Genomic DNA, 17,715 nt, shown 5'->3' with positions numbered 1-17,715 from the left:
ACACACTGTGTCTCACACACACACACACAACCAGAGCTACTTTGAATTCCAGTTGTAAACATTATATCTTTAAGTCTATAGAGATTTTTCATGTCACTACCAGTAACTAACTGGAATGTAAACTAGCCCAGAGTGTAACAAACACCTACAATATAGTACACATAAATAACATCTTTATGGACAATACAGTCCATAAAGGAAAAGCACCAGCAACACGGCACTGCCTCAGTCGCCTCTATTCTCACAACAAGCAGCTGTAATAATTCCATATTTCAATGAAAAGTGAACACACAACATTTCCCCATGGACCTGCCCTAATGCTTGAAAATAGCTTTATAAATGGCCTGGTCTGGTTATACTTTGAGTCTTTATATTGCACATTTCTCCATAAGAATAACAGACAGACCTCTCAGCTTACATTTATACATTACATAGGCTCACCTTTGAGTTCTTTGCGGTCCCTGTACCAGCGTAGAGAAGCTGCAGGTTTTGTTCTAGGGGAGATGCATGTCAGCTCTATTTCCCCCCCTTCCACAGCCTGCTCATTTACCTCCACTAGTGGGTTCTCAGGGGGCACTATGGAAGAAACAATTTATTGGTGAGAGTGTAGAACATGGGTGCAACACTTATTAAAATAGGGAAATAAATATGTTTTAATTGGGTTAAGAATATCACTTTATCAATGGATCTGAGATTGCCTCAATTTCAAATGATTAATAGAGATTACATCACTATTGGTCAACTTGCCAAATGAAGAAATGATCTTAGAGATCAATTTCCAAAGCACTTTTTCCCATGTCCAAACTTGACTCGTTATCTCTGGGATTGCCCAGTGGTATTGCAATTCTAGGTCAAAGTCTCAATCTATTTCTAAAATCCTAAAAGTTAAAATTAATTTGTCAAAGTTAAATATACTGTTTGAGGAAGATGGTTGGTCAGATAAAAATAAGAAATTTGTGGTTAATGTCATCCTTCTTGCTTGGAAGTTAATCTTTATAAGATGGATATCTAAGGTTCCACCTTCAAATAACTATCTTGAGCAGATGATGTTGAAACAAATGGTCATTGAACAATAGGATATGTTGGGGGATAAATACCAACGTTTTAAGAATTTCAGAGCTGTTTGGGGACTTTATGCAGATATGCTAGAGAATGATATAAAAATAACATTTTCTTATTGCTAGAATATACATTAATATATGTAATACATTTTTGATTTGTAGATATATTTCTCAGATAATGTTTTGTTTTCTTTTGTATTGTCATATTGTTTGTACAATGTTTTCTAAATAAATAATACAAATAGATATATATTGGATAAGTACTCTATATTAGATAAAGTGTTGATTTGTGCTTTGTATTACGTACATTCTCACTGCATATATTAGGTTATTCTGCCTGTTGGGTACAGTTTAATTGCTTGGGGGCTGAACTCAGATATCCAGGTGCAAATACACTTGTTTTTGAGTGTATTGTGCATTTATTCCAGTCTAAGTTTCTATGTAACAGTCTTACTTTACGAGTGTCTTCTCCAATGTCATGTGTTGGGTGTACCATGGTTAGGTATTGTACTAAGAGTAGGTGTATTACAAGACACAGTGTTGGAATTCTGAAAGAGTAAGGTGTCTGGCCTTAGTAAAGGTATGTATGTGTGGTGAGCTTTTAAAATCTATCTTTCACATTTTTTGCAGCAGGATCTTTGTTTTGGAAACTGAAAGGCTTGATGTTTCAAATTAAACTAGACGCTGGAAGCTCTGGCTGACCATGGTAACTCTACTGAACATTGGGAGCAATTTCAGACATGGAGCTGGATGCCTGGAGATAGACTGACCATTGGCAGAAGGAGCTAATTCCAGTTAGAAATGGCAGATATCAAGCCAAGATTCTCTCTTGTGAAATAATAAAACAGACAGTGGATGCTGCTTTAGGGATTATAATCTATACCAGACAATGATGGTTGCTCTAGACACACCATTCTCTACAGACACTATTTTCTTTACATATTCATCAGCTCCTTATAGAATGGCTAGAGCTGTAGTGAATTATCTGCACACAAAAAATAGAAATTAAGAAGTTGAAGCTCTTAGAGAAGCAAAAGAGTCTGGTGAGAGCTTTTAGTTAATTTTGTTGGCAACTGGGCTGGAGGTTGGTAGCTATTCTTGATATTGGGCTATCCTGAACATTGGGAGCTGTTTTAAATGTGGTAGATTTTGCTGCATTGGTGACAGTGCTTGCTGCGGGAATGCTTTGGAAACTTATTGGCTGGCAGTTGTGGGTTAGTGAATAATTAGGCTATTGGCTTTGAGAATAGCGTTGGTTGCTTCAGTTTATATTTACAGCTGTATGAAATTTTGGAAAAGGAGATAAGTGCTGTTGAATTAAGTACCATCACAGCTTGAAATTCATTGTACAACTCATATATGTTATGACCTTGATGATGAGTAATGGAGAAGCTTATTTGAGTGTCATTGGCTGAACTGAATGTTGGGCTCTACATTTTGTGTTAAAGGGACACTGAACCCAAATTTTTTTCTTTCATGATTCAGATAGAGCATGACATTTTAAGCAACTTTCTAATTTACTCATATTATCAAATTTTCTTTATTCTCTTGGTATCTTTATTTGAAATGCAAGAATGTAAGTTTAGATGCCGGCCCATTTTTAGTGAACAACCTGGGTTGTCCCTGCTGATTGGTGGATAAATTCACCCACTAATAAAAAAGTGCTGTCCAGTATGTTGAACCAGAAAAAAGCTTAAATGCCTTCTTTTTCAAATAAAGATAGCAAGAGAACGAAGAAAAATTATAAAAGGAGTAAATTAGAAAGTTGCTTAAAATTGCATGCTCTATCTGAATCATGAAAGAAAAAATTTGGATTCAGTGTCCCTTTACGTATGTTGCGATGTGGGTGGCATATTCACTGTTCATGTGAGTGATTGCTGATGTGTTGTCTCTGAGACGTGTTAGATGCTCAGCAGAGTATTGTCCTCCTGTAAGTTGCTGAAAGTCAAATGGACTCTGAACTCAGTATTTTTATGTTGTACAAATCTAAGAGTCTCACCGAGCACAGTTAGTGTGGCGATTTGATGGTGTGTATCCTCTGTATAAAGCTGACAGAAGTATCCGCCTTCATCATCCAACTTCGCATTTGTCAGATGGATCTTTACCAGCTTCTGGGTGAATTCCACCATCTGAAAACGTTCATCCCTTAGAGCTGCAGGTAAGAGTATAAAAGAGAGAAGGCTGAGAAAAAGGAACATGGAAAGAATGGTTGAGTGAGGAAGTCAGTTTCTGAAAACAAAATAGGCAAATGATGATCAGTATCAAAGGAAAGAGTGAGCATGAGAGAACAGAAAGAGTGAGAAAATTAGAGTGCTTTAGATAGAAAAGAGACACTAAAACAGAGTAGGACAGCTGATGACAGTCTGAAAAAAGGGGAGATTATCCTCGAAACGTCATCAGAATAAAGAAATACTGAAGTTTGTCTGAAACCGAGTGAGTGCAGTCTGTATACTTTCTATTTATCGCCCCAGCTGGCACCCTGATTATTGTCATGTTTGGTTAGTGAAGATGCAGTTCATACAATTTCTGTATATATAAATGTATAAGAATGGAAAAGCAGGGTGTGTTTTACAAAAGTACAAAATGAGAGTGCTTGAGAAGTAGATCAAGTGAAACGGAGAATATGAGAAAGGAAATGATAATTACACCATGGCTAACAGACAACAGTGATCTGAAAATGAGAGTAAGAAAGGGAGAGAATTAGTGTAACCATGAGAGAGAACAAAAGACAGCTCCTACTTTCTGTATAATTCTATCTGTTTCTTTCTTTTGCCAAGTAAACAGCGGGAGACAGAACAGAAAAGGTGAGGTTAGCAATCTGGAGAATTTTTGTTTCTTTATTGCTGTGCTTTCAGACTAGGCTGCAACACATTACATAGTAATGCATTGTAACATTCTGTGGAAGACATGAGGTTAATTGTTCTAAATTCCCTTTCATGAATGTATCTATTCTCCATAAGGACTTACTGGAACAAAAAAAGTGCTGATTTGGAATTAACATATGAAAACAGTTGAATTTGTCTTTTTTCAAATCTTTTGAGATCTGCACTAGGGTAGATGTTTTCTGTGCTTCTATAGATTTACAGGTGTGAGGCAAAGATTAAAACGACTGAGCGCAACTCAGTTATAAATGTAGGACAGGTCAATGCTATAAAAATGGTATACGATGAAACATGGACCGGATATCTAACAGATTGGTGTACAAATAAGTAAAATTATAAAACATATGTTGTGGAAAACTGCACAGATAATAATTACAAGCAGCACATGGACTAACCCAGTATTCTTTGGAAGACAAAATAAAAAAAGAAAAGCAATAAGAAAGTTAATGGGGTGTTAAACACAATTTTTTCTTTCATGGAATCAGATAGAGGGTACAATTTTAAAAAGGTTTCTAATTTACTTTATTTTTAGATTTAAATCAGTCTCATGGTATTCATAATTGAAAAGAATACCTAGGTAGTTAGAGTGCATGTGTCTGGAAAATTATATGGTAATAATGTTCCAAGAATTCTTTTGAGCACTAGATGGCAGCAGTGTTTGCATAATATTTGCACAATGTATAACATTATTAACGAATTCTTGCAAAACTTCTGCCATATAGGGCTAGATTTATCAAAGCTGAGGCATACAGGGGCACGTATATGCGTCCCTGTACGCCTTCCCTCGCCTGTGGCGGGGCAAAATTACCCGCAGGTAATCAACATTACACAGCAGCGCAATTTTGCGCTCGCGTATAATCCCGCCCCCTGCCCGCGCACAGCCAATCACATGCGGGCAGGAGCTGTCAATCTCCTCGGTCGGACTCGACCGTGGAGATTGAATTTCGCCACCTAAGAGGTGGCGAAGAGCTTAGGGAAGCAGCGGTCTGGTGTTCTTGTGAGAACTTGCAGCCGTAGGGGCTTGATAAATCAAGCTCATAGTCTTCTAGATGCCTGCTCACACGTCTGAGCCCACCTATCTGCTATTCAACAAAGGATACCGACAGAACAAAGTGCATTTGATTATATAATTAAATTGGAATGTTTTTGTTTGTTTTTTTAAATTGTGCATTCTATCTGAACCATAAAAGAAAAATAATTTGTTTCATCTCCCTTTCACTGAGCAGTATTTTATGTGAAGTTGGAATACTTAAACTAATGTCTCACCATTTTATTTAAAATGTAAGCATAGAGAGTAGAGAGCATAACTGTCTGTTTCTCTGGCAACTTAGCACAAATTTGAACTTTAATTAGGGGTACTGGGATGCAACCCAATTATTCCTGTTGCACCCCAATTCTCAAAGGTGTCTCAAGCCACAGCTTGGCAAGGTATTCCCCTTTTTTACAGGTTGTGAGTGCTCTTCTCTGTCAAGTAAAGAGCTAATGTAGGGAAAACAAAATTTATGCTTACCTGATAAATTTATTTATCTTGTGGTGTATCCAGTCCATGGATTCATCCATTACTTGTGGGATATTCTCCTTCCCAACAGGAAACTGCAAGAGGATCACCCACAGCAGAGCTGTCTATATAGCTCCTCCCCTAACTGCCACCTCCAGTCATTCGACCGAAGACAAGCAAGAGAAAGGAGAAACTATAGGGTGCAGTGGTGACTGTAGTTTAAAAATAAAAAACACCTGCCTTAAAATGACAGGGCGGGCCGTGGACTGGATACACCACAAGAGAAATAAATTTATCAGGTAAGCATAAATTTTGTTTTCTCTTGTAAGGTGTATCCAGTCCACGGATTCATCTATTACTTGTGGGATACCAATACCAAAGCTATAGGACACGGATGAAGGGAGGGACAAGGCAGGCGCTTTCTCCCAAAAACAGCCTCCGAAAAAGCAAAAGTATCAAATTTGTAGAATTTAGAAAAGGTATGAAGCGAAGACCAAGTCGCCGCCTTACAAATCTGTTCAACAGAAGCCTCATTTGTAAAAGCCCATGTGGAAGCTACTGCCCTAGTGGAATGAGCTGTAATTCTCTCAGGAGGCTGCTGGCCAGCAATCTCGTAAGCAAAGCGGATTATGCTTCTTAACCAAAAAGAAAGAGAAGTTGCCGAAGCCTTTTGGCTTCTCCTCTGTCCAGAGTAAACCACAAACAACACAGATGTTTGACAAAAATCTTTAGTGGCTTATAAATATAATTTTAAAGCACGGACCACATCAAGATTGTGTAATAGACGTTCCTTCTTTGAAGAAGGATTAGGACATAGTGAAGGAACAACAATCTCCTGATTGATATTCTTATTAGATACCACCTTAGGAAGAAACCCAGGTTTGGTACGCAACACTACCTTATCAGCATGGAAAATGAGATAAGGAGAATCACATTGTAAAGCTGATAACTCCTGAAACTCGTTGAGCCGAGGAGATAGCTACCAAAAACAGAACTTTTCAAGACAACAGCTTGATATCTATGGAATGCAAAGGTTCAAACGGAACCCCTTGAAGAACTTTAAGAACTAAATTTAGTCTCCATCGCGGAGCAACAAGTTTAAACACAGGCTTGATTCTAACTAAAGCCTGACAAAACACCTGAACGTCTGGAGTATTAGCCAGACGCTTGTGCAAAAGAATAGACAGAGCAGAAATCTGTCCCTTTAAGGAACTAGTCGACAATCCCTTCTCCAATCCTTCTTGGAGAAAAGATAATATTCTAGGAATCCTGACCTTCCATGAGTAACCCTTGGATTCACACCAATGAAGATATTTACACCATATCTTATGATAGATTTTCCTGGTAACCAGCTTTCGAGCCTGAATTAAGGTATCAATGACCGATTCAGAGAAACCACGCTTTGATAAAGCAGTCAGACGCAGAGAAATTAAGTTTGGATGGTTGAAAAAAAGGACCCTGAAGTAGAAGATCCTGTCTCAGCGGCAGGGTCCATGGTGGACAGGATGACATGTCCAGCAGGTCTGCATACCAAGTCCTGCATGGCCACGCAGGCGCTATCAAGATCACCGAAGCTCTCTCCTGCTTGATCTTGGCAATCAGACGAGGGAGCAGAGGAAACGGTGGAAACACATAAGCCAGGTTGAAGGACCAAGGCGCTGCTATAGCATCTATCAGCGTGCCTTGGGGTCCCTGGACCTGGTCCCGTAACAAGGAAGCTTGGCGTTCTGGCGAGACGCCATGAGATCCAGTTCTGGTTTGCCCCAAAGTTGAATCAACTGTGCAAATACCTCCGGATTGAGTTCCCACTCTCCCGGATGAAAAGTCTGCCGACTTAGAAACTCCGCCTCCCAGTTATTGACTCCTGGGATATGGATAGCAGATAGATGGCAAGAGTGAACCTCTGCCCATAGAATTATATTTGAAACCTCCAACATTGCTAGGAAACTCCTTGTTCCCCCTGATGGTTGATGTAGGCTACAGTCGTGATATTGTCCAACTGAAATCTGATGAACCTGACCCCAGCTAGCTGAGGCCACGCCTGAAGAGCATTGAAAATCGCTCTTAGTTCCAGAATGTTTATTGGAAGGAGTGCCTCCTCCTGAGTCCACGAGCCCTGAGCCTTCAGGGAGTTCCAGACTGCACCCCAGCCCAGAAGGCTGGCATCTGTCGTTACTATAGTCCAATCTTGGTCAGATGGACCTGAGATAGCCACCAGAGAAGAGAATCCCTGGTTTCTTGATCCAGATTTAGTAGAAGGGACAAATCTGTGTAATCCCCATTCCACTGACTGAGCATGCAAAGTTGCAGCGGTCTGAGATGTAGGCGGGCAAACGGTACTATGTCCATTGCTGCTACCATTAAACCGATTACTTCCATACACTGAGCCACTGAAGGACGAGAAGTGGAATAAAGAACACGGCAAGAGTCTAGAAGTTTTGACAATCTGGCCTTCGTTAGGTAAATCTTCATTTCTACCGAATCTATCAGAGTCCCTAGGAATGAAACTCTTGTTAGAGGGGAGAGAGAACTCTTTTCTTCGTTCACCTTCCACCCATGGGACCTCCGAAATGCCAGAACAATGTCCGTATGGGACCTGGCGATTTGAAAAGTTGACGCCTGTATCAGAATGTCGTCTAAGTAAGGGGCTACTGCTATACCCCGTGGCCTTAGGACCGCTAGGAGGGACCCTAGAACCTTCGTAAAGATTCTTGGTGCCGTGGCCAACCCGAAGGGAAGAGCCATAAACTGGTAGTGCCTGTCTAGAAAGGCAAACCTGAGAAAACGATGATGATCTTTGTGTATCGGGATGTGAAGATAAGCATCCTTTAAGTCTACGGTAGTCATATATTGACCTTCCTGGATCATAGGAAGGATGGTTTGAATAGTCTCCATCTTGAAGGATGGGACTCTGAGAAATTTGTTTAAGATCTTGAGATCTAAGATTGGTCTGAATGTTCCCTCTTTCTTGGGAACTACAAACAGATTTGAATAGAAGCCCTGCCCCTGTTCCGCCTGCGGAACTGGGTGGATCACTCCCATAACTAGGAGGTCTTGAACACAATGTAAGAATCTGGTTTGCAGATAAATGTGAGAGATGAAATCTCCCTTTTGGGGGAGAGGTTTTGAATTCAAGAAGATAACCCTTGGACACAATTTCCAATGCCCAGGGATCCTGGACATCTCTTGCCCAAGCCTGGGCGAAGAGAGAGAGTCTGCCCCCTACTAGATCCGGATCGGGGGCTGCTCCTTCATGCTGTCTTAGAGGCAGGAGCAGGCTTCTTGGCCTGTTTCCCCTTGTTCCAAGCCTGGTTAGGTCTCCAGACCGGCTTAGACTGGGCAAAAGTTCCCTCTTGTTTTGTGTTAGAGGAAGTTGAAGCTGCGCCATTCTTGAAGTTTCGAAAGGGCCGAAAACTAGACTGTTTGGTCCTTAATTTGTTGGACCTATCTTGAGGAAGGGCGTGACCTTTTCCTCCAGTGATGTCAGAAATGATCTCCTTCAGTCCAGGCCCGAATATGGTCTGTCCTTTGAAGGGAATGTTGAGAAGTTTAGACTTTGAAGTCACGTCAGCTGACCAGGATTTAAGCCATAGCGCCCTACGCGCCTGAATAGCAAAACCTGAATTTTTAGCCGTTAGCTTGGTTAAATGAACAACGGTGTCAGAAACAAATGAATTTGCTAGCTTAAGGGCCTTAAGCTTTTTAATAATATCTTCCAACGGGGTTTCAACCTGTAGAGCTGTTACGGTTGCCTCCAGGCTGGCTGGAAGTTGGACCATAGAAAAGGATGCTCCTAGCGCTCCCCAAAGGAGCAGCAGCACCGTAGTCACAATAAGTAACGCAGACTCTATGAACCACCACTGCTGGGCTGGTATCTCACCGTCTGCTCTGCGCCCTGGACCTACGACCAGGCTCCAGTAGGTGAACCTCTTCCTTCTGTAGCAATCCCTGTAGCTAAGGGAGTATGAAGAGCATAGCAATCCCTGTAGTGATATAGCTGTCCCCTACAAACATGAGTCAAAGCTGCAAGTTAGAGGGTCAAAATAGGTCTGATGTGCTGGCACACACAGCCTGGTTTTTATTTAGGTTACATGCAAACAGAGACACTCTCAGGGGGAGGCATAAAATCCCCAATCACACATTTGATGCATTTAGATAGAGAGGCAACGCCCTTTTACAGGCCACAACATTACTTCAGCAGATAACATTACACACAATAAAACAATGCAGTCCACCTTATCACTAGCAGTCTGATTAGACAATGGGAATGTTTTATCACTAAACTTAATTAGAGCTGATCCCAGCAAACTTGTATTTAGAATGCTTCTTGAAGCTGAACAAAGTTATCTCTGTAGTTCTGACCGAAGGGTCTGTCACATAGCACTTAATGGCACACAATGAAAACCAATGCCTCTGTAACAGTGCTCCCCCTCTGTGGAACACTCTGCCTGTGTGGCACCTGGCTCAGCAAGTCCCATTCACTGAACCAAGTGGGAGAAAGCCAGGGACAAGCTATTTTACAGGTCTGGGGACATAGTCTTAAAGGGGCATTGTTCACCAAAGTCACAATATGTCCCCAGACGGTTCTTAAAGGGCCATACACACCCAATAAAAGTTAATATGTTCTCAGGGGCACAATCTTCCAGGGGCCATAGTCATGAGGAAGGAGGCTGGCAAATAGGCTTCTCCAAGATCCATGGAAGCAGGGCAAATTTTCATTTAAAGGGCCAGTTACAAATAGCAGTTTGTAACATATCTCCCCTTTTGGAGGGAGACTAACCAGGCACCTGACCTTCTGTCGGTCAGTGCCTAAGTTAGTCTCGCAACCCACCCACAAATAAACATTAGCAGCAAAGTAGCCCCCCCCACAATACGTAGTACTGGCCTGTAGGTTCCAGGTTGTAGGATGAAAGTGTAGCATCCTCTGCCTTCCTGGCGCAGCTGGGCAAATAGCTGATGGTACTTGGGGGTCTGTAGGGCAGAGGCCAGCAGCGCTCTGTCCTGATGCCAGCTCTTCTGCTGGGGGCATTGGGGCATAGTCCTGCCCAGTGGCAAAGGGAACGTGGGGGTCAGTGGGGGTTAACATCTCCACTGTTAACCCTGGGCCCAAGTTAGGAGTTAGCTGGAGAATGGAGACTGGGCTCCCAATCCACTGCATCTCACTCTGCTGATGGGGGACAGGAGCAACTGTCTCTGCCCCCTGTGCTGTAAGTGCAAAGACCACGGTCCCATCTGCACAGTTGTGGGGCTTACTGTCTCCCCCTGGTGCGTTAAGCTGCTGCTGGGGAGAGGGGGTTACAAGCTCCTCTCCCATACATACTTCCAGCCGCTGGGGAATGGAGTCTGGGCTCCCAATTCCCTGCATATTCCTCTGCTGCTGGGGGACAGGACCAACTGTCTCTGCCCCCTGTAACTCAGCCTGCCGCTGGTGAATGGAGTCTGGGCTCCCAATTCCCTGCAATTCACTCTGCTGCTGGGGGACAGGAGCAACTGTCTCTGCCCCCTGTGCTGTAAGTGCAGAGACCACGGTCCCATCTGCACGGTTGTGGGGCTTACTGTCTCCCCCTGGTGCGTTAAGCTGCCGCTGGGGAGAGGGGGTAACAAGCTCCTCTCCCATACATACTTCCAGCCGCTGGGGAATGGAGTCTGGGCTCCCAATTCCCTGCATATTCCTCTGCTGCTGGGGGACAGGACCAACTGTCTCTGCCCCCTGTAACTCAGCCTGCCGCTGGGGAATGGAGTCTGGGCTCCCAATTCCCTGCAATTCACTCTGCTGCTGGGGGACAGGACCAACTGTCTCTGCCCCCTGTAACTCAGCCTGCCGCTGGAGAGCAGGTGTCCATACCCCCAAACTCCACAGTTGGAGCTCAAAGGCTCGTGCCGCTTCGTTCTCAGTAGCCAATTTTCGGATGATTCGACTGACTACCTCCTGCGCAGGGTCTGGACCATATCGGACTAGCCGCCTCTTTACCTCTGGAACGAAATCAGCGCCCTCATAGCGACGGATCAGGTTGAGGTGCTCTTCACAGGGTTCTGACCAGTGTCTTGTCAGCTCCATGCTGCTGTAGGTAGGGACGCTGCGCAGTGGCTAGCGTTGCCCTCAATAACTCTCCTACGATACCAGTGCTGTTGTGGTGCTGCTCCTTGCGCTAGGACGCTATCCCACCGCTGCCGCCAAATGTTACGGTTGCCTCCAGGTTGGCTGGAAGTTGGACCGTAGAAAAGGATGCTCCTAGCGCTCACCAAAGGAGCAGCAGCACCGTAGTCACAATAAGTAACGCAGACTCTATGAACCACCGCTGCTGGGCTGGTATCTCGCCGTCTGCTCTGCGCCCTGGACCTACGACCAGGCTCCAGTAGGTGAACCTCTTCCTTCTGTAGCAATCCCTGTAGCTAAGGGAGTATGAAGAGCATAGCAATCCCTGTAGTGATATAGCTGTCCCCTACAAACATGAGTCAAAGCTGCAAGTTAGAGGGTCAAAATAGGTCTGATGTGCTGGCACACACAGCCTGGTTTTTATTTAGGTTACATGCAAACAGAGACACTCTCAGGGGGAGGCATAAAATCCCCAATCACACATTTGATGCATTTAGATAGAGAGGCAACGCCCTTTTACAGGCCACAACATTACTTCAGCAGATAACATTACACACAATAAAACAATGAAGTCCACCTTATCACTAGCAGTCTGATTAGACAATGGGAATGTTTTATCACTAAACTTAATTAGAGCTGATCCCAGCAAACTTGTATTTAGAATGCTACTTGAAGCTGAACAAAGTTATCTCTGTAGTTCTGACCGAAGGGTCTGTCACATAGCACTTAATGGCACACAATTTAAACCAATGCCTCTGTAACTGTAAGGATTAATTCTTCCCCTAAATTTGAGAAAAATAGAGGTAGATAAGGACCTCAGCTGCAGGTTAATTTTTATGTGTTGGATGGGTGATGGAGAGCACTTCCCACATAGGTGAATAGGAATGTGGTAATTGTGGTGTCTCTACAATCCCCTTTCAGATAATATACGGTAATGCTGCTTTCACTTCTGAGATGGGAGAATATTACTTCTTTGCACAGGGTAAAAACAGCTTAACCAGTAATTTAGTAAGTGCTGATGATAACATAGAATAAAGCATGGAAGCCCTAAGTTCTTGCAAGATAAATGATTAATACACCAGCATTGTAGAATTCCTTACTAACCTAGGAGAGATCTCTTTGTCAATATCTGTTTAACTAATATATTACAACAGTTGGTATTTAGTCACATCTAGTATCCAGTAACAACAGTTTGGAAGCATATGTAGAATGATTCCTAAAGTAACATTTATTATTTCAGCTGAGCTCCGGAATGACTTCTAAATATAACTCTGTTTGGTCGCTTACCGGTAAGGATGAAGGTAGTAAGTGGGACAAAGTCCAGTTGTATTTAGCAAAGTTGTCTGGAGCGAGATGCGGCTAACAGTTAAGCTGAGAGACGAAGTCGAGTGCACTTCCGGTGGCGTGTGACGTCACACGAAGATGCTGGGAGCAGTAGTTCAGAGAGATTCCGAATCAAAGAGTGGCTTGAAGCTTGAGTGCAGTTGCTCAGAGTAGGCGGCACAAATACCAAGCAATTAGATAAGGGTGAGTTCATCCTTTATAGAAAGTTAGGAAGTAGGTGTGTCGATATAGGTGCAAGAGCAAAGGGAACAAACGATACTCAAAGAACAAGGCCATTCACAAAAAATATGACAGGATCCCCCCCCAAATGATCAACTCCGGGGATCAGGAGCAGGACGGTCAGGATGGCGGCTATGAAACTGGGCAAGGAGTCGGGGAGCTGAGAGGTTAGCAGCTGGTTCCCAAGAATCCTCCGAGTCGGGGTAACCCTTCCAATGTATCAAATACTGTAGAGAACCTTTGTGGAGACGAGAGTCAAGGATACTGTGGACCTCATATTCGTCCGGAGGCAGAGGCAACGAAGGTAGATGAAGATCCTGTATAGAATGTTGACGGAGAGTGCGATAGGGTTTGAGGAGGGAAACATGGAAGGTAGGATGAGTCCTCATTTGGGCTGGTAAGGTCAAAGTCACAGCGTTTGCATTCACTATTCTAGCAATGGGGAATGGTCCTATATAAGTAGAGGAAAGCTTCTTGGAGGGGAAAGGCAGACGAAGATTACGAGTAGAAAGCCAAACGTAATCACCCAGTCGATATTCTGGGGATGGTGAATGTCTTTTATCATAGTGGCGTTTGTATCTTTCTTTGGCAAGCTTTATATTTTCAGTTGTTAATGAAAAAGCATCCGAGATCGTGTTTACCAGTTCATTCACCACTGGACAGGTGTTTTGGTTAGAGTTCTGCCAATGAAAAGTGGGATGGAATCCATAGTTGATAAAAAATGGTGAAGCTTTGGTGGAACTGTGGTAGGTGTTGTTGAAAGCGAACTCAGCAGGAGGTAGGAGGTCTACCCAATTATCCTGTCGAGCTGAAAGGAAACAGCGGAGGTATTGCTCAATCCATTGATTAGTCCTTTCTGTTTGACCATTAGTCTGTGGGTGAAATGAAGTACTGAGGCGGCTGGTGATACGGAGAGTGCGGCATAATTCCTTCCACAGTCTGCTGGTGAATTGAGTCCCTCTATCAGAGGTAATGGTAGTTGGAAGTCCATGTAACTTGAAGACATGAGAGAGGAGTAAAGTGACCGTCTCAAGTGTAGTAGGTAGTTTATGGTAGGGTATAAAATGAGCCATCTTACTAAATAGATCTACAACTACTAGGATAGTGTTCTGTCTGCTAGAAATTGGTAGATCGACGATGAAATCAATGGCAATATCTGACCAAGGACGTTCCGGAGTGGGTAAAGGTATCAATTTCCCCGTAGCTGAGGTCCTAGAGGATTTTGAGACAGCACAAACCTTACAAGTCTTTACATAATTGGCTGTATCTGATAAAAGATTAGGCCACCAGAAAAAACGAGAGAGGAGTTCTTGAGTCTTGTTGATGCCTGGATGTCCAACCAGTAGTGACTCATGAAGTGTGCTTAAGACTTGTTCCCTAAGGACAGGGGGTACGTAAACCTTGTCATGATGATGGTATAATCCATCGGAATATTGATTCAGGGCAGATTTAGGTAGGGTGGCATCTTTCATTTGTTCATCTCTGAAAAGCTTAGTATGGGTTACAGAGAGTCCTATAAAACGTTCTAGAGGGATTAGAGAGGATTCTTCAGGATGGATAAGAGGTTGAGGAAATTGGCGAGAAAGAGCATCAGCCTTTTTATTCTTAGAAGCAGGTCTATAGGTGATGAGATAGTTAAAACGGGCAAGGAATAAATTCCAACGTACCTGTCGTGCAGAGAGAGTCCGATTGCTTTTGAGGTACTCCAAATTTTTGTGATCAGTATATATCAAGATTGGTATTTCAGTACCTTCGAGTAAGTGTCTCCAATGTTCCAATGATGCCTTAATTGCCAATAGTTCCTTATCCCCTATCGGGTAGTTCAATTCAGGAGAGGTCATAACCCTGGAATAGAAGGCAACTGGATGTAGGGGTTCGGTGCTAGTTTGTCTTTGTGACAATATAGCTCCAAGTGCATAATTTGAGGCGTCTACCTCAAGGATAAACTGGAGTTTAGGATCGGGAAATCGTAGAATTGGAGCTGATGTGAATGCAGATTTTAAGAAGTCAAAGATTTGTTGTAATTGTTCATTCCATATGAACCTTCCCTCCTTTTTTGTGAGGTTGGTTAGTGGTCTGGTTAGGGCAGCAAAATCTTTTACAAATTTGCGATAGAAATTAGCAAAGCCCATAAACCTCTGGACATCCCTCTTAGTTGTCGGAGCTGGCCATTTGAGAATAGCAGCTACCTTATTACCTTCCATTTGTATACCATCTGGGGTGATTTCATAACCCAGGAAATTGATCCTTCTTCAGTGGAAAATACACTTTTCTAATTTCACATAGAGGGAATTTTCTCTAAGACGTGTTAAGACAATTTTGACGTGCTTTATATGCTCCTCGAGAGTGGGAGAATATATCAAAATGTCATCGAGGTAAATTACTACGAAGAGATCTAGTAAATCTCTGAATATATCATTGATAAAATATTGAAATGTGGCAGGGGCATTACACAGACCAAAAGGCATTACTGTGTATTCATATAAACCGTAGCGAGTACGGAAAGCTGTCAACCATTCATGTCCTGATTTGATTCTAACTAAATTATAGGCACCTCTGAGGTCTAATTTAGTGTAGAAAGAAGCATCTTTCAATCTGTCTATTAGTTGAGGGATTAAGGGTAGAGGGTATCTGTTTTTTATGGTACGTTTGTTTAATTCTCTGTAGTCAATGATTGGTCTGAGAGATTGGTCTTTGTTTCTAACAAAGAATATCCCCGCACCTTCAGGAGAGGTAGAGGGACGTATGAATCCCTTTTCTAAGTTTTCTTTTAGGTAAGTCTTGAGATGTTGTAGTTCAGAATCAGACAGAGGAAATATATGGCCATATGGTATATCTACACCAGGTAGTAGGTCTATAGGACAGTCATATGTCCTATGGGGTGGTAGAACCTCTGAGTCCTTTTTGCTAAAAACGTCAGTGAATTGGATATATTCTTGAGGTACAGTGACAGGTTCTGTGAGAAGCAGCTGTTCATGGAAAAGGCAATTGTCTTTACAATAGGAGGAATTAAATGAGACGGTAGAGTTAGACCAAATAATAGTGGGATCATGTTTTTTGAACCATTGAATCCCTAAAATTACAGGGAAAAGGGGTGAAGGTATTACATCAAAAGAGGCAAATTCGGTATGATGTGTATCAGTGGTTATGCGTAGTGGAATAGTATGATGTGTTATTGGACCAGTGGAAATTTCTTTACCATCTACAAAACGAAGGAGACTTGGGTTTAACTTTTTAAGTAACAGTATTTTATTTAAGTGTACATAGTCAAAGTCAATGTAGTTGTGGCTGGCACCAGAATCAAGTATTGCTTGGGTCTGCAGTCGCTGATGTTCCCACTGCAACAGAATAGGTAGAGAGCAATGGTTAGTTTGTGAATGTTTTAGGGAAAAACATATTTGTACCTTCCTATGCTTACCATTCTTACGTTGCAATTGGGTACATTCTCTGATGGTATGGTCTAATCCCCCACAGTACATGCATAAGTCGTTAGCCTTACGCCTGAGTTTTTCCTGTGGGGTTAAAGGTCCTCTTATAAAGCCAAGTTCCATTGGAACTGATGATGACTTGGTGGTAGATTTGGATGGCAGTGTGGGAGTGTGGTAGACTTGTGGGTGTTTTTGTACTGTGTCTGGGTAACGTCTTTCAGATCGTCGTTCTCTAATACGTCTATCTAAGGTTATGGATAGATCTATAAGTTGGTCAAGGGTGTCAGGTAATGGTTGTCTGGCAAGTTCGTCCTTAAGGGCGTCAGACAAGCCCAAGCGAAATTGATTTCTCAAGGACAAGTCATTCCAGAGGGCATCAGCGGAGTATTTTTTAAAGTCTGTTATATATTCCTCGACTTGTCTCTTGTTTTGGCGTAGGGAGCGCATAGCTGTTTCAGCTGAGAGCTGCTTAAAAGGGTCGTCATAGAGTTGTGCCATAGCTTTAAAGAATTGTTCGAGTGAAAAAAGAATTGGGTCATCAGTCTCAAAGAAAAAATTAGCCCATATGCGTGGTTCTCCCCGTAAATAAGAAATAGTGGTCAGAACCTTTAAGTGGTCATTGGGATAGGTTTTTGGTTTTAACTGAAAGTATAGGTAACAGGAATTTTTAAATTCTCTAAATTCATTGCGGTTACCTGAGAAAGGTTGAGGGGGTTGGGCTGTGGCTCGTGGGTACTTAAAGTAACCTTAAGTGTGTCAATTTTGTCGTTAATGTACTGTTTAAGAGAGGTGTTCTCTGTTTGTAAGGCAGTCATTCCCTTAGTTAAATTTTCTACAGTCAGTGTGAGTGCCTCCACATGGCTGATTAATCCTGCTGGGTCCATGTTCAGGGCTTGGTATTAGTGTAAGGATTAATTCTTCCCCTAAATTTGAGAAAAATAGAGGTAGATAAGGACCTCAGCTGCAGGTTAATTTTTATGTGTTGGATGGGTGATGGAGAGCACTTCCCACATAGGTGAATAGGAATGTGGTAATTGTGGTGTCTCTACAATCCCCTTTCAGATAATATACGGTAATGCTGCTTTCACTTCTGAGATGGGAGAATATTACTTCTTTGCACAGGGTAAAAACAGCTTAACCAGTAATTTAGTAAGTGCTGATGATAACATAGAATAAAGCATAGAAG

The 17,715-nt window shown here is 42.5% G+C and overlaps 1 protein-coding gene across 1 annotated transcript in view; it reads right to left on the bottom strand.

Annotated features, from left to right (window-relative positions):
* CADM4 (cell adhesion molecule 4) overlaps positions 1-17,715 on the bottom strand; it is a 512,369-nt gene that overhangs the window by 96,481 nt on the left and 398,173 nt on the right. The window contains exons 3-4 of the mRNA XM_053691199.1: positions 3,061-3,213; positions 442-576 (exon numbers count right to left, since the gene is read on the bottom strand). Of these exons, the coding sequence (XP_053547174.1) occupies positions 442-576; positions 3,061-3,213 (288 nt within the window). The remainder of the gene's footprint in view (positions 1-441; positions 577-3,060; positions 3,214-17,715) is intronic.

Source organism: Bombina bombina, chromosome 8 (assembly GCF_027579735.1).
Source record: "Bombina bombina isolate aBomBom1 chromosome 8, aBomBom1.pri, whole genome shotgun sequence".
Classification (NCBI taxonomy): domain Eukaryota; kingdom Metazoa; phylum Chordata; class Amphibia; order Anura; family Bombinatoridae; genus Bombina; species Bombina bombina.
The sequence above is the reverse complement of the archived record's forward strand: the minus strand, read 5'-3'. Positions and strand labels throughout refer to the sequence as shown.